Below are 17,669 nucleotides of genomic sequence, written 5' to 3' on the forward strand. Positions count from 1 at the left end.
GCATTGTGGACAAAAAAAGAAGTTAGAGGTCCCTGCTCTCAGGAAGCTCTAAGATTCCTGGTGAGACATGGAATGTCCAGACGACTGCAGTGTGCTGGGGAAGGGCTGTAACCAGAGACCGGCACCGTGATCCTGCAGGGGAGACACCTGACCTGGCCTTGGAGGGGCAGGAAAGGAGACCCAGGAGGAATGCTGTGACCTGGGTCTTGAGGTTGAGGGTGAATCAGAAAAATGTGGTGGAGGCAGGCATTCTAAGAAAAGGTCACGGTCCACACGAAGACCTGACTTAACAACAATAATTCAACGTGGCCAGTGCTCACACAGAGCACGGGGACCTAGGGCAGGAGCCAGACCAGCAAGGGTTCTGTACGTCATGCTCAGTAGTCTGAGTCTTTATTTTTTATTCTTATCTCACAATGCACACTTCTAAGTAAAAGAACACGTGTGCAACCAGCAAGGGTTCTGTACATCACGCTTGGTAGTCTGAGTCTTTTATTCCTATCTCACTATGAGCACTTCGGAGTAAAAGAATACACGCCCATGATTTAAAAATCAAACGGCAGGTATAATGAGGATCAAGAGTGCGCTGGCTCGCCGGCCTCACCCGTGCCTTACTTCCTGGAGGCAACCAGTGTTTACATCTTTTAAGTTCTTCACCCCTGTTATCACCTCTGCACTGCTGAATAATGCACTTCTATCTCTATTCATTAATTAAATTTAGACATCAGCTATCGAATTTCTACTCTGATAAGGATTTAGAGAATACCCATCACTCCCATCTCCCCCTCATGTTTATTCCAAAGACATGGTGGAACTAGGAAAGGTATTAAACAGAGAAGCCATGGGGTGATTTTTGCATTTGAGAAAGGTTAGTCCAAAAGCGAGGTGAGGGGGGATTGGGTGCAGGGTGCTATGGGTTTGCATTAAGGCAGTGGTGCTATGGATTGAGGGCCAGGGCAGCATTTGAAAGAACTGGGAGGCTAAATGAACGGGACCTTGAAAATGAGTGTCTCTGTTAATTCACTTTGTTAAATATACCCTTGATCACGAAACCTTTTCATAAGAACCACAAATCTAGAAAGCTGCAGATCAGTCTCTCCCTGTAGACAGGGAATCTTGAATACAATCCCCAAAGAGTAAACTTCTAAAAAATTCAAAGAAAAACTCATTACCACTTTGAGTTTAGGGTTTAATTCTAGAGGGGCAAGGGTGGTTGATGAAGAGGGCATTCTTATTATCAGTTCAACAGACATTAGAAAGTCATTTGTTAAAATTCAATACCCCTGTCCATTTTAATCTTATTTTTTTATTATTTTATTTATTGATTTGGCTGCATTGGGTCTTTGTTTCTGTGCGCAGAATTTCTCTAGTTGCGGCGAGCGGGGGCTACTCTTTGTTGCGGTGCATGGGCTTCTCATCGCCGTGGCTTCTCGTTGCAGAGCACGGGCTCTAGGTGTGCGGGCTTCCGTAGTTGTAGCACGCTGGTTCAGTAGTTGTGGCTCTCAGGCTTTAGAGTGCAGGCTCAGTAGTTGTGGCGCACGGACTTAGTTGCTCTGCGGCATGTGGGATCTTCCCGGACCAGGGCTCGAACCTGTGTCCCCTGCATTGCAGGCAGATTCTTAACCACTGCGCCACCAGGGAAGCCTGCCCCTGTCCATTTTTAAAACACTAAACTCGGGCTTCCCTGGTGGCGCAGTGGTTGAGAGTCCGCCTGCCGATGCAGGGGACACGGGTTCGTGCCCCGGTCCGGGAGGATCCCACATGCCGCGGAGCGGCTGGGCCCGTGAGCCATGGCCGCGGAGCCTGCGCGTCCGGAGCCTGTGCTCCGCAACGGGAGAGGCCACAACAGTGAGAGGCCCGCGTACAGCAAAAAAAAAAAAAAAAAAAAAAAAACACTAAACTCTTTCTCAACTTTGAAAAGAGTATCTATTCCAAATGAGAGCCAACATTACATATGAGTGTGAACTGCTAGAATTCCCCTTGAAATCAAAGAAAAGAAAAATGTTTTAAAAGCCCACTACTATCATTATTTTTTCAGCTTTAATGAGGTGTAATTGACAAATGAAATTGTAAGATGTTTAAAGTGTTCATCGCAGTGATTTGATACACGTATAAATTGTGGAGGGATTCCTATCTAGTTAATTAACACATCCATCACCTCACATATATACCTTTTTTGTTTTTGGTGAGAATAAGTTCTGCTCTCTTAGCAAATTTCAATTGTATAATACCGTGTAATTAACTATAGTCACCTTGTTTTACCATTAGCTCCTCAGACCTTAGTCGTCTTATAGGTGAAATTTTGTACCCTTTTACCAATCTCTCCTTATTTTGTCCATACCCCCATGCCCTGGCAACCACTTTTCTACCCTCTTTTTCTAGGAGTTTGCCTTTTTTTTTTTTTTTTTTTTGATTCCACATGTAAGTGATACCATGAGGTATTTGTCTTAACCTGATGGGCTTATTTCACTTAAAATAATGCCCTCAAGCTCCATCCATATTGTTACAAATGACAGGATTTCCTCTTTTCTCATGGCTGAATAATATTCCGTTTTATACATATGTGTGTGTATATATATGTATATCACATCTTCTTTATCCATTATCCATTGATGAACACTTAGGTTGTTCCCATATCTTTGCTACCGTGACTAATGTTACAATTTACCTGGGAATGCAGGTGTCTCTTCCAGATTCTGTTTTCATTTCCTTTGGCTGTATACCCAGAAGTGGAATTGCAGGATCATGTGGTAGTCCCATTTTTAATTTTTTGCGGGCCCTCTGTTCTGTTTTCTGTAGTGGGTGCACCAGTTTACATTCCCGCCAATAGTGTTCAGTGATTCCTTTTTCTCTACATCCTTGCCAACACCTGTTATTTCTTGTCTTTTTGATTATAGCCATCCTAATAGGTCTGAGATGATATCTCACTGTGGTTTTGATTTGCGTTTCCCTGATGATTAGTGACATTAAGTACCTTTTCCGTACCTGTCAGCCATCTGTATGTCTTCTTTGGAAAAATGTCTATATTCAGGTCCTCTGCCCATTTTTTAATCGGATTGTTTGGGGTTTTTTGCTACTGAATTGTATGAACTACCATTATTTTCATTGCAACTTTTGCACATGTATATTACCTTTTGTTTTCCAGAGAGCAATTAAAAAAAAAAATAAAACCCTACTAAAGGGTCTGTGTCTTGGAGAGCAGCAAGGAAGGGGGCTCGCAAGAGACTGTGGCGCTCGGCATTCTGCTTTTACATAGAGGACCTTCAGAGACAGAGTGGCAGAGGCAGCTACTTTAGGGCAGTCAGATCCCAGGTGGAGCAGAGGCAAAAGCCTGGGGTCTCTGGACACCTCTGTTACTCACTGGTGAACTTGAGCAGGGGAACTCCTACTCGTAAAGGAACACGTTGAACAACAAAGGGGTGCTGGTGAGGGGCAGCCCCAGAAGGAGATTACGGTAACCAAAACTGTCCCCAATATTCTCCATTAGTTAGGGTTTTGCCTTTTCGTCTCCTGAGGGAGAAAGCTGACGCCACTCTCTCGCTTTCCTCTAGGGGCACTGTGGTTCCCACAACTCTCCTGGCCAACTAGTGCAGTCCTTTTCTTCTTAGTTGAGCCAAGGAAAAAGGTTGGTGGCAGTTTTCCAGACGTATGCGACCAAGGTCCAAAGTTTTTTTAAAGTTTAAAAATTTTGTACAGACACATATGTGGCACGGATGCCGTTATTTTATTTCTATATTTAATGTTATTTTGTTCCTATAGTTAATGAACTTATTATTTATACTACTACCTGATTCTCAAAAGGAGTTGGCCTGTTTTACAGTGAAAGACGGATGCTATAGGAACATTAAGATCACCAGACCCATGACCTGAATTTTAGGATGGAGGAGAGGGGATGCAAAGATAGTTGTTTGAGCTGGGGATTAAAAAAAAAAGAGAGAGAGAGAGAACTCTGAGCTTCCTTGGAAGCAAGGCAAAAGGGAAACGTCCCACTATATGACAAAATAAAATTTGCCAGTTTCTCAAGAGAGATAAACGTCAGAGAAGTTTACAGAACATCAGTTCTTTTTTTTTTTTTTTTTATAAATTTATTATTATTTTATTGTTGGCTGTGTTGGGTCTTTGTTGCTGTGTGTGGGCTTCTCATTGCGGTGGCCTCTCTTGTTGCAGAGCATGGGCTCCAGGTGCGCGGGCTTCAGTAGTTGTGGCTCGCGGGCTCAGGATTTGTGGCTCACGGGCTCCAGAGCGCAGGCTCAGCAGTCATGGTGCACGGGCTCAGTTGCTCCATGGTACGTGGGATCCTCCCGGACCAGGGCTCGAACCCGTGTCCCCTGCATTGGCAGGCGGATTCTCAACCACTGCACCACCAGGGAAGTCCCAGAACATCAGTTCTTTAAACAACAACAGCAAAGGAATTGATATCTAGTCACAGGTTGTTAGATCATATTGTTCACTAGATACGTAGTCACCAACTCCTTTTCTGGTCTTCCCTGGTCCCATATGATTTACCTGAAACACTTCCACCACCTGTTGGTAAGTCTGGTCCTGTTCTTCCCTAAAGACTCTATCCTTGGCTTCTTCTGAGCTGACACACACCCTCTGAGAGGCCACAGCATGCTTGGTGGGTGCCTTCTTTATACCATAGATCACCTCCCACTACATAGCATCTCTTCCTGTTTCAAAAGCTATGCCTCTCACTGGACCAGGGTGTACACTGCTGAAGTAGCCTGCAGAAGGATGCTGAGAGGTTCCAGTTTATCGGCGGGACAGAGATGATTAGCATTTCTCATGCTTAATGAGGAATCACGTCCTTCCCAGCTTAGATCATCCTCAGGGACTGTCAACTCCTGTCTTCGGTGCACAATTCAGAGATGTGACCGTGGAGAATAGAGTTCCCAAAAGTCTAAGGGGTACTCGAATGGGTTGAAGTTGTCTGTATAGTTTCACATGAGAATTATGTACATATGAGCACAGTTTTCTGCAAAGAGGATCTGTGGTCTTTATGATATTCTCAGATGGGCTCATAACTTCAAAAAAGTTAAGGAACATTATTGTAGAATTCCATTGCTGTATCTGGGTAATATTGCAAGCCTTTTCCTGGTAACGTGCAGAGGAGGGTGGTTTTTATTCCATCTTGACCTTAGGACTGTACCTTCCACTCCTACTGTCCCGGATAAGGCAGGGCCCTTCCTCAGAGCTGAAATCCATATATTGTCTTTAGCCCTTTGCTATATTGCCCAATCATAATAAGACCACAATGAATATATCTATAGCGCTCTGTGGTTTATAAAATACATCCAAATACATCTCATTTGGTCTTCACGATAACCCTGAGAGGTACGCATTATAGTTTCCATTTTACAGATGAGAAACCCCAAGCTCAGGGAGTTTAGTGACTGATTCAAGGTTTCACTGGAGCTAACAGGTGCTGGGTCCATACGGGAACCTGAATTCTGTGATGTGTTTATATTCTACTCGCTGGGAACCGCAACGAGATTGGAAAAGCTGGCCTTTCAGCGTAGCTGAAATCAGCCCAAACCACTAATACCTCTGCCTGTTGGTTTAGCCTTCTTAACTTGATGCTGTGAAATGTGACCTCAGCCCCTCAATACGCACATCATCATAAATACCTGCTCACAACATATATATAAGAGGTGACTTACTAGGCGGTTACTCAGGTTGTTAGCATATGTAACATATGTATATTAAGCCTTGGTTACTTAATGCCCTGGTCACAGACTGAGCCACAACGGCAGGGCGGGTGTTGATGGTGTTGGTAAGGGGAGCTTTTCTTCACCTTGGGTAGAGTTGAGCTGCTTTAGACCACTTACTCAAAAGGACTTGACTCTCAGACCATCAGAAAGCACTCCTTTTGTGTGTGTGTGTGTGTGTGTGTGTGTGTGTGTGTGTGTGTGTGTGTGTGTGTGTGGTACGCGGGCCTCTCACTGTTGTGGCCTCTCCCGTTGTGGAGCACAGGCTCCGGACGCGCAGGCTCAGCGGCCATGGCTCACGGGCCCAGCCGCTCCACGGCATGTGGGATCTTCCGGGACCGGGGCACGAACCCACGTCCCCTGAATCGGCAGGCGGACTCTCAACCACTGCGCCACCAGGGAAGCCCCAGAAAACACTTCTTATCCTGAATTTCTCACCGCAGGAGGCCTATGTGACTCAGCAGGATAAAATCCGGCTGGTGGGGGAGCTGATGACGGTCTTCGGGGCTGTGATCATCCTATTCCTAGAGGTGAGGTGCAGCTGTGCGCAGGCGGAGGCCACCCACCTGAGGCCTCAGATTGAACCGAAGTCTATATCGATCATTGTTTTGTTTTCCTGGCCTTTTCCCAGATCCCGGATATCTTCAGGGTTGGTTTCTCTCGCTATTTTGGACAGACTGTCCTCGGAGGGCCATTCCATGTCATCACGTGAGTGTCCTTCCTTCCAGCCCCCTGCCTTCCCTTGCCAGAAGTGTCCCAGGTCTCCCAATCCCTCTCTGGGACCCTCACTTCCAGGGATTTTTCTCTAGCGGGCTTGTGTGTGTGACAGTGTATGTGTTTAGGTATGAAGACTGAGCCTGAGTGTTTGGGTCCCATGTAAGTCAGTGCTGAAGGGGACCTAGCATATTTCCAGCCCTCCTCTCACTTCCCTCCTCTCTGCTCTCCCCCCCAGCATCACCTATGCCTCGCTGGTGCTGGTGACCATGGTGATGCGGCTTTCCAACACCAACGGAGAGGTGGTGCCTATGTCGTTCGCCCTGGTGCTGGGCTGGTGCAGTGTTATGTACTTTGCTCGAGGATTCCAGATGCTGGGTCCCTTCACCATCATGATCCAGAAGGTCAGTGCTTTCCCCAGAGTTTCCTCTGGCTTCAGACATTGGACCTTTCCCAGACAGAGGGAGGGAGTGGGAGCAAAAAGGAAAATGCTGCTCGGAGTGGACCTGGTGGAACTCTGGTGACTTCCAATCTATCAGCAGTAGCTGCAGAGAGGTAGGTGGAGAAAGGATCCCTCCACCCTCCCTCCCCTCTCTGTTTTCTATAGATGATTTTCGGAGACCTGTTGCGTTTCTGCTGGCTGATGGCTGTGGTTATTGTGGGATTTGCCTCAGGTAAGAGCATCACTCTCTCCTCCATCAGATCATCGGATTCAGTTCTCCAGAAAGTTCTCTCTTACTCTTGCTCTCAGTTATTTCTCCTTTGCAATCCCTTTTGCTTTTTTTCCCCCTGGTGGAAGGTGATTCAAAAAACACACTTGCATTCTTAGGATCTGGGTCACTCAGGTTGGCCTAGAGAGTAGACTCATGGGCTCTGAATTTCTGGGCCAGTAACATTCATGTTGACTAACTGCCCTGCAAGATCTTTAAAGGAGAGATAGAAAAAGGGCTTTGGAGAGAGAAGAATATTAAACAAGAAAGACTGGCCAGTCGTGAAAGGTGCCATAGGCAAAAAGTCTGGTATTTAACTCTACTGTGTTTACACTTCAGAAGAAGAAACGAAAAGCATTCACTAACACGTACGGTGCCCTTTTTTCCCCTATGTGTGGTCAGAGTTGAAAGAAAAGAAAGGAATTTGAAAAAGGAGGTACAGAAAAAGGGTTTGGAGATTGTGAAGAATGAGAAAGGAAAGCAGAAGAGCTGTGAAGAGAGGCTGGAAGAAGAATGCCCAGTGGGGACCCAGTCACGGACCAAGACACAGGGGGAGGGTGCCAGAGAGAGGAGAGGAAACATCCGGAACAGAGCAGACAGAGCAGAGGGAGGGAGAGCACAAACGAATGAGTGGAAGACAGTTCTTAGGGAAAGGAAGGAAGAGGAAAGAAGAACAAAAGGCAACAAGGCTCACTCAGTCCTCCAAGGCTCACTCAGTCCTCCAAGGCTCACCCAGTCCTCCAAGTCTGCAGCTGAACCTCCAGAAGGCAGGTGGATGCACCTGATGACACGTGAAGACCTACAACCCTAAAGACAACAACTTTCAGTACAAAGGACGCCACGCCTGTCCTAGGCATTCCCCTGCTTAATGGGGGTTCCCACGAAACAGTGGACTGAAAAACTACACCAAGATCTGAATTCTGAGAGGGTCAAACTTTGATAGGCTGCCTGTTTGGAGGATTCCTCATGTACCCTTCCTCCCCACCCTCTACTCCACCTGCAGCTACACTTATGCAAAATGAGGAACTATAACAGAGTCGTTTTCTGTAGATCTCCTAAACCATCTCCTCTTCGTTGTTGCAAAGCCGTGCTTTGTCATAGACCCTAGTTCTGCTCTTGGGGTCACCTTATTTATAGTTCCATTCCCCACACAGCGATGGGTCTTTTAGAGGTTCTAACTCTGTAGTGAGTTTCCAGGATGCCCAGTACCATCCAGTAGGCTACACACTGAGCAGGGAAAACTTTTTTATGATGGTCCAAGCTCACCCAGGAAATCTCAGAGTAATGGATGGTTATCTAGAGGATACTGAGATTTTTTTAAAAGGTGCTTTTCTTTTAGCCCTTTCATGTGCTCAGTTCTTTAAAATTGTTGGAGATTCCATGCATTCTTGTAACAACTTGCCTTTTAAATATTTGGTTCTAAAATGTAAAACCCAGTTAGGTGACATATACTATATTGATAGATGGATCGATCGATGGATATTTACTAAATTCTGAGTATTACTGGTATGATAAACTTGGTCATAGGACATCTGAGGGTTAGCCAGGTCCACAGGGAAAATGTGACTTATATGTGTAATTCTACATTTATGTGCCTGTGTGCATAGATGTGCTTGTGTGTAAATGTATGGAGATGTATACTGGAGATAGAATGAATGCTGACCAGGCCCGTGCTTATTGTGATAACTCCCCGTTTCCTGATCTCCGTGCCCTCTTCGTGGGCGGAGCAGCGTTCTTTATCATTTTCCAGACAGAGGACCCATCCAACCTGGGGCAATTCTATGACTATCCCATGGCGCTGTTCAGCACCTTTGAGCTTTTCCTCACCATCATCGATGGGCCTGCCAACTACGATGTGAACTTGCCCTACATGTTCAGCATCGTCTACTTTGCCTTTGCCATCATCGCCACACTGCTTATGCTCAACCTGTTCATTGCCATGATGGGCGACACACACTGGCGGGTGGCCCATGAACAGGACGAGCTCTGGAGGGCCCAGGTGAGTTCATTAGGGTTAGTCTTTTTTTTTTTTTTTAATTTTTATTGGAGTATAGTTGATTTACAATGTTGTATCAGCTTCAGGTGTACAGCGTGTTGAATCAGTTATACTTATATCCGCTCTTTTTTAGATTCTTTTCCCATATAGGCCATTACAGAGTATCAAGTAGAGTTCCCTGTGCTATACAGTAGGTCCTTATTAGTTTTCTATTTTATATATAGTAGTGTATTTATGTCAATCCCAATCTTCCAATTTATCCCTCTCCCGCTTGTCCCCTGGTAACCATAAGTTTCTTTTCTACATCTGTAACTCTATTTCTGTTTTGTAGATAAGTTCATTTAGATTCCACATATAAGTGATATCATATGATATTTGTCTTTGTGTGTCTGACTTACTTCACTCAGTATGACAATCTCTAGGTCCATCCATGTTGCTGCAAATGCCATTATTTTGTTCTTTTTTATGCCTGGGTAATATTCCACCGTATATACGTACCACATCTTCTTTATCCATTCCTCTGTTGATGGACATTGAGGTTGCTTCCATGTCCTGGCTATTGTTATTAGTGTTAGTCTTTCTAAGGGGCAGGGGATGGAGAGAAAAATCAAAGTGGAACATGCCACGGTAGATGACTCTTAGGAGAGTCACGGAACAACCCTGTGGGGCTGTCACCTCAACAGAGGTACTTTTGGATAGATGGAGGGGACTTTTTAGCCAAAAGTCTTTTTTTATCTAAAAGAGTGTAGGATGGTAGGATAGGGTTAGGATCAATACCCAAGAGCACAGAGGAAGGGTAGATTCAGGAGCCAACCTTGAATCCAGTGGGAACTAGAAACTGTTTTGTTCTTATATGTTCTAGTTTTTAATTTGGACCTTATCTTCTATTTGCTTCTATAACTGTTTCTCCATAATCTTTTCCTTATATCATCATAGGCTAATAAAATCTTAGAGTTGGAAGTGCCTTTAGTGGTCCTCTAGTTGAGCTCCTACCCAACATATACTCATTTATTGGTCAGAGGATCATTCAGTATCTTCTTTCATGCCGATGAGGATCTTATTGTCATGTGGATTTGGGTAGAGGTTGGAAGGAGAGAGCTTTTTTATATTTCAAAAGTTTTTGTTATTAGAAAATTCCGTATTGCATTGAGCTGAAACCTATCCTTCTGTAATTCCACTCTTTGGCCCAAGGTTTTTCTTCTTGTATAATGCAGAATACAATCTCCCATAGGAGCACCATTCAGATATTTGAAGACAATCATCATGTATGCCCTCAGACTCTCCATTCATTGGCAGTAATTATTTAGAGCCTGTTGTGTGTTGGAAAATGTCTAGGATCTGGGGACACAGGCATGATGATGTAGTCTGTGCCCTCACGGAGCTTACCGTCTGGCTGGGCAGACAAACATTAAATGAATGACTTCACAGAAAACTGTACAATTAGAATAGCAAACGTGTCATAGCGACGTGAAGATGCTAAAAACAGGAGGCAACAGAGGAGTTTGACTGGAAAGTTAGGAAATGCTTTCCTGATGGAGCGACAGTTAAGATGAGCCCCTAAACATGGGTAATAATTAGTCAATTAAGAAGAATGAGGGGAAGGGATGGAGGTTAGGATTTGCATCCATTGGGACTCTTGGCTACAGGGACAGGAAACCAAACTCAAATAGACTTAAAAAAAATTGGGCAGTGGGAAGAGGGTGTGTTGAGCCTCACAACTGGAACGTTTAAGGAATTAAATCAGCTTTAGACATGGCTGGCCAGAGTCTGGATCTCCATTTTATACTCTAGTTTCTGTTCTCTCTTTCATCCTCTTTTAAGTCAGTCCCTTGCATCATGTCGGTGAGATAAGCTTAGAGAAGCTCTGAACTTACAAAGGAATGAGCAGGTGCACTGTGTCCCAAATTTCAAGGGTCCATTCTTGTATTCTGTGTGCCTCCCGATGCTGTGGATCTGTAGCTTTTAAAAGAGCGTCTCCCCCTGCCGCCCGAACCCATCTCATTGCAACAAGTTTGATCATAGGCGCAGGTGGTGGTGGGGGTGGTGGTGGAGTTTGGGGGAGAATAGACTAATTAACCAGGGCTGTGTGAAGTCCAGTCTACTCTAACTGATGGACTCAGAGTAGAGAAGGAGTGATTCTCTAAATGAAAACTGGGTTCTCTTACCAGAAGGTGGCGGGGATGCTGAATGATGGCAGGGAAAGGAAATAGAATGATTGAAAATCCTGAGGTTGGGGACTTGCCTGGTGGCGCAGTGGTTAGGAATCGTCCTGCCGATGCAGGGGACGCGGGTTCGAGCCCTGGTCCGGGAAGATCCCACATGCTGCGGAGCAACTAAGCCTGTGCGCCACAACTACTGAGCCTGTGCTTTAGAGCCCGCGAGCCACAACTACTGAGCCCGCGTGCCCAGAGCCCGTGCTCCACAACAAGAGAAGCCACCGCAATGAGAAGCCCACGCACCGCAACAAAGAGTAGCCCCCGCTCGCTGCAACTAGAGAAAGCCCGCACGCAGTAGCGAAGACCCAATGCAGCCAAAAATAAATAAATAAATAAAATAAATTCCTATATTAAAAATAAAGAAGTCATATCTTTAAAAATGAAAAGAGAAAATCCTGAGGTTGGAGGGAACTCAGCGCAGCTAGGAAACAGAGGGAAGGCCAAGAGAAGTGTGGAGTACCGAGAAAGATGGGGCGGAAGAAGACAAAGTGGAGAATTGAGCTACTTTAAGGATTCCTAGTTCTTTCAATTCATCAAGTTTCCTGAGCCCAATCCATCCTGACTGACCCTCTGTTCAGGTCTACTATATCCTGGGCCTTTCAAAGCTAGAATGGTCCTGATATGATTGGAGGAATGCAGCGTGAAGAGGGGTCATGCCAGTCCTTGCTTTGGACACTACGCTATAAATAGCACCTAAAATGGCGGCAGGTCTTTTAGAAAATATGCAATGGGTTCTTACTAGGCTTATGATCAACTAGAACCCCCGCATCTTTGTTACATGACTGACTTAGCTAAGCTCCTTCATCGTTTTTCCTGTACTTAACACAGACATTTTAGTCTTTTTAAAAAAATTTTTATTGGAGTATAGTTGATTTACAATGTTGTCAGCTTCAGATGTACAGCAAAGTGAATCAGCTATACATATGCATATATCCGTCCTTTTTCTTTTTAGATTCTTTTCCCATACAGGCCGTTACAGAGCACTGAGTAGACTTCCCTGTGCTATACGGCAGGTTCTTATTAGTTATCTATTTTACATATAGTTGTATGTATATATGTCAGTCCCAATCTCCCTCCCTGCCTTATCCGCTTATCCCCACAAGTTCGTTTTCTACATCCATGACTCTACTTCTGTTATGTAAATAAGTTCATTTGTACCCTTCTTTTTAGATTCCACATATGAGCGATATCATAAGATCTTTGTCTTTCTGTGTCTGACTGACTTCACTCAGTATGACAATCTCTTGGTCCATCCACGTTGCTGCAAATGGCGTTATTTTGTCCCTTTTTATGCCTGAGTAATATTCCATCGTATATATGTACCACATCTTCTTTATCCATTCCTCTGTTGACGGGCATTTAGGTTGCTTCCATGTCCTGGCTTTTGTAAATAGTGCTGCAGTGAACATTGGGGTGCATGTGTCTTTTCGAATGATACTTTAGTCTTATACATAAATGTAGGACCTTACATTTGATTTACTTAAATTTTTAATGTTAGTGGTCTTTGACCAGCATTCCAGTCTGGTGAGATCATTTTTGTATTGCTTTGTCATCTTGTATATTATGTATCCCTCCCAGTTTTGTGTCTCAGACATATCTGATAAGCTTGTCTTCTATGTTTCACCTAGGTAATTAATGAGGGCTGGGCAAAGGACAGAACATGTGACGTGCCACTAGAATTTTCCCTGCCCAGTTTGGAGTCATTCACGCACCCTTTTCCTTCTTAGCATGTGGGTATTTATTGAATTTGCTGCAAATTCCTGAACATCGGCAGCAGCATTTCCTCCCCAAGGTCATAGAGATTCTGTTTAATCATATTATTTAAATCAAGATAATTGGTTTATGGCTTTCATATGAAAAAGGAAATGAGATTAGTTTGGAGTGACTGATTTTCCAAGAATCTGAATAGTAAAGCAGGGGCCACTGTTTTATTCGAAGCACTCATAAAATATCGTCTGCTTTTATGGCAGGTGATGAGTAAGGCAGGTAGCGTGGCACCTCCCACAGGCTAGGGGATAGGTAGGTAGCTGTCACCTCCACTGATCTCTGGTGTCCTCATCCCACAGGTTCCTTTTGGTTCCCTCTGTCAGTAGCCTCAGGGTTCTCTGAACCTCATGGCTCTTTCTGAGTTCTTCCTCTATCTCTTGGTTCCTCCTAGGTCGTGGCCACCACGGTGATGCTGGAGAGGAAGATGCCTCGCACCCTGTGGCCTCGCTCTGGCGTCTGTGGGTACAAGTACGGGCTGGGGGACCGCTGGTTCCTGCGGTGAGTGACAACGTAGACGTGTGAACTGTCAACCAGTGTGAGGCCGTGGGAACAAGGGTGACCGGTTCCACATTTATGACCCTCCTCTCCATCCTTGAGATCCCAAATTGGACCCAAAGGAGGCGTCATCACTCCGTAAAGCGAGACTGCGTTAGCCTGTTAGGGGGAGGCGGGTGGAGCTGAAGTGGAGGGGTGCAGAGAATGCTGAGAGCTGATGCCAGGCTTATGAGTACATAAGGGCAGTAATGTGAATGGCTAAGAATATGAGTCCGTGCTCGAATGTGGGCATGGGTTACCCAACTTGGTCTAGTCTTGTTTCCACCTGACGCCCACTTCTAGTACATTCTTGAAGCTTCTAGTCTAGCCTTGAAACTAACCTGCTCCTTCGTACTCTACCTTCATCTCCTGACCTGGCTCTCCTCTCTCATTTATTTCCTGAATGGCATCTTCTCATCCTGACGACACGCTTATCTTTTAATTGGCTCTGTTTTCTCTTTCATACTCACCCACATTCCCCCCACCATCACACGCCCACACAAGCCCTGCTACCCTCCAAATCCTGAATGCACAGCCTTTTGGGTCTCTCTCCTAGTTATCCTCCATCTCCCTCTACTTCCCTTCATTTGATCCTAGAGGGTCTTCTGGCTTCAACGCTGCTAACTTCCTCCCCCTTTCCTCTCACTCCTGTTTCCCAGCTGTGCCCCGCTCACTTCTGCTTCTCCCCATGGCCCAGCTCTCTCCCCAGCTCAGCTGAGTCCTCTCCCCTTTCCCCTCCTCAGAGTTGAGACCAGCCAAGATCAGAATGCTTTGCGAGTACGTCGCTACGTGGAAGCTTTCAAGGGCTCAGACAAGGAGGAAGAACGTGAGCATCTTCCTGAGAAACAGCCCTCTGTGGTGGAAAGTGGGATTCCAGCCAGGGCCTCCCTGGCCCTCCCGACTCCCTCCCTGTCCCGGGCCACATCTCGAAGCAGCAGCAGTCACCGAGGCTGGGAGATCATTCGTTGCAACACGCTGGGACACTTGAATCTTGGACTGGACCTTGGGGAGGGGGATGGAGAGGAAAGTGTCTATCACATATGATTAGGACCCCCGTTACTCTCCTCCCGACTCCAGGTAGGCCTGGGGTGGGGGGCGGGCAGAGAGAGAGAGACACTGCCTATGCAAGCATCTGACCTTCATGCCCATTAATCCTGGGAGGGGAGGACAGAATAATTCTTAAAGGCCATCCACGCCTTGCCCTTCACATCAGCATCTAGGGATGAGCAAAGGGCCCCACGTATCTTCTGTCTTCTTGGAAGTCCCACATCTTGGGAAAAGGGGGTATCTTTTCAAACAGAGTTAGACTTGGCAACTGAAGACATGAGGTAGGGGTGCTAGGCCAATGAGCGGGTCGTCTTCCTTTCCACCCCATGAGGCCCTAGATTGTAAGCTGTGAATCCTCCCTGGTTCCACAGGGCTTCATGTGGGAAGAGCCAGGCATGGCATTGAGGTTGTAGCCTCTCGCCTCTTCTTGTACCCCGTAGGACTCTCTCCCCACCTACCGACCAAACCCCAACGAGAAAACTGCAAGAAAAAAGGCTCTTTATCCTTGCTTTATTTTAAAAAGATGCACTGTGATATACATAACATAAAATTTACTATTTTAACTATTCTTAGGTGTGCCATTCAGTGGCATTAAGTACATTCACCTTGTCGGGCAACCATCACCACTGTTCATCCAGGGAATTTTTTACACTGAAGCTCTTGTACCCGTTAAACATTAACACCCCATTATCCCCTCCCCATGGTGCCTGATAACCAATATTCGACTTTTGGTCTATGAATTTAACTACTCTGGTTACCTTATATAAGGGGAATCATCCAATATTCGTCCTACTGTACCTGGCTTATTTGATGTTTTCAAGATTCATCCATGCTGTAGCATGAGTCAGAATTTCATTCCTTCTAAAGGTCAAATAACATTTCATTGTATGTGTATTCCACGTTGTGTTTGTCCATTCATCCACTGATGGACGATTGGGTTGCTTCCACCTTTGGCTATTGTGATGCTGCTATGAACATTGGTATACAATTATCTGTTCAAGTTCCTGCTTTCTGTTTCTTTGGGTATATGACTAGAAGCAGATGGCTAGATCTTATGGCAAGCCTACGTTTAATTTTCTTGAGGAACTGCCATACTCTTTCCCACAGCAGTTGTACTGTTGTATGTTTCCTCAGGCAAGGCACAGGGTTCCGGTTTCACCACATCTTCACCAACACGTTACTTTCTGTTTCTATGATAATAGCCATCCTTTTGGTTAGGAAGTGGTATCTCATTGTGGTTTTAATTTGCATTTCCCTGGCGACTAACAGCATTGAACATCTTTTCATGTGCCTATTGGCCATTTGCATATCTTCTTTCTTGGAGAAATGTCTATTCAAGTCCTTTGCCCATTTTTGAATTTTTTCGGGGGTTTTTTTGGTTGTTATTTTTGGGTTGTCTTATCCTTGTTTTTTGAGACTGGGAGTCTGAAGTGCTTGTATCTCATTTGCATCCTGGTGTGTTTTTAAATATGTGAGGTAAATTATTCCTTTCCATGCTTGGATGGCCCCATCATTTGTTTTATGAGACCATCCCTGGCCTGTGCCTCTGGTTGTCTGTTGGCAGCTGTTCATCCTTGCCTCTGGAGGTAACAGGCCCCCAACCATGTTTCCTGCAACAGCCATCCTCCACCCCCATCTCCGTTTGTCCCTGTGCTGAACTGTGGGGTAGACAGCAATAATAGAGCCCGGGCCAACCCTTTCCAGGAAGGAAATTGGAAACTAGGTGTCCAGGGTACCCATTACAGCCTCGCTTTGGCCTCCAGCCCTTCTCGTCCCAGCTCTATCATCACCCTGACCACAATGCCATAACAACTCTTAAGAGGACTGTGGTCTGGAACAGCAAAAAGGTAAGTGGGATTTGCAACACCAGAGACAGGTTCATCCAGACTCTCATGCAAGGCACAAATGAGTGCAGAACGGTGAGGGATCACACACACACACACACGCACACGCGCGCACACACACGCACACACACACACAGAGGTTGTATGGTTTCTAAGCGTGCTCAGCGTGACTCCTCTGATCTTCTTTCACAGTGGAAATTCTCCTTCTCCTGTATAAAGCTCAACTCCCATCTGCGTTCCAGATGCAGTTTTCTTTCTGTCTCTTCAGGCAGCTCTGTCTATCACTGTGTCCTGTAACTCCTCTCATTCTTGTGTCTTCAGCCTCTCTCTCGCTCCCCTAGCGATGCTAGTCAGCAAATAACCATGCTCTGCTCTTTCCCACCTGCAAAGACATTGTAATCGCCCTCCCTCAACTCCCATTTCTCGTTTCAGGTCCTGCCCTATCTTTTTACTCCCTCTTCGGGGCCAGACTTCTTAAGAGAAGAATCTATTGTCTGCTGACCTCACACTGAGTCCTCACCCCATTGTGATCTGACCTTGCCTCTCCGGCTAGCGATCTCATCAAGGTAATCTACCTGTAGCTAACCCCGCTGAGCAATCCGAGTCTTGCGCAAACTCTGTAGCGTTCAGATGCTAGTGGACCACTCACCCCTTCCCAGCACGTGCCTAGTGCCACGCACGCCTCCTACTTTGCCTGCTTCTCTCCTATCCATCCCTTAAATATTTTTGGTCCACAAGGCTCTCTGTTTTCCTCACCACCTGGGAAGTTCCAGCTGCCTCCGTAGATGGTATTGACACACACACCTTCATGATTCCCGACTTCTTACCTTCTCTTTAGGTCTGTCTCCTGAGCTCCAGGCATGAACAGCTTGGATGCCTATCTATTAGACAACTCTACCTGGATAGTTTACAGACACCTGGAACTCAGCATGTCCCAAACTGAGCAGCTTTTCTTCCTCACCAAACCCACTCCTCCACCAGTGTTTCCAACCAAATAAGTAGGCAAGATTGCCTGAGCTCAAATCTTAGCTGTCATCCTCAACACACCTGTCTCACCTCTCATATGCAGTTAATCTTAAGTCTCATAGATTCTATAAAACATATCCCTTGAAAAAGAATAACTTTTGAGTAGA

At 45.6% G+C, this 17,669-nt stretch overlaps 1 protein-coding gene across 3 annotated transcripts in view; it reads left to right on the plus strand.

Moving 5' to 3' along the window:
* Positions 1-17,032, plus strand: part of TRPV5 (transient receptor potential cation channel subfamily V member 5) — a 29,858-nt gene extending 12,826 nt beyond the window's left edge. For 2 of the 3 annotated variants that reach the window (XM_032643994.1, XM_032643992.1), the window contains 7 exons: positions 6,152-6,238; positions 6,340-6,416; positions 6,661-6,826; positions 7,030-7,096; positions 8,863-9,131; positions 13,503-13,609; positions 14,389-15,568. In XM_032643994.1, coding sequence (XP_032499885.1) covers positions 6,152-6,238; positions 6,340-6,416; positions 6,661-6,826; positions 7,030-7,096; positions 8,863-9,131; positions 13,503-13,609; positions 14,389-14,689 — 1,074 coding nt within the window. In that variant the 3' untranslated portion in view covers positions 14,690-15,568. Of the gene's footprint in view, positions 1-6,151; positions 6,239-6,339; positions 6,417-6,660; positions 6,827-7,029; positions 7,097-8,862; positions 9,132-13,502; positions 13,610-14,388; positions 15,569-16,968 lie in introns of those variants that run through there. The other variant, XM_032643993.1, reaches the window with a different exon arrangement.
* The last annotated feature ends 637 nt before the right edge of the window (positions 17,033-17,669 follow it).

This window comes from Phocoena sinus, chromosome 9 (genome assembly GCF_008692025.1).
Source record: "Phocoena sinus isolate mPhoSin1 chromosome 9, mPhoSin1.pri, whole genome shotgun sequence".
Taxonomy (NCBI): Eukaryota; Metazoa; Chordata; class Mammalia; order Artiodactyla; family Phocoenidae; genus Phocoena; species Phocoena sinus.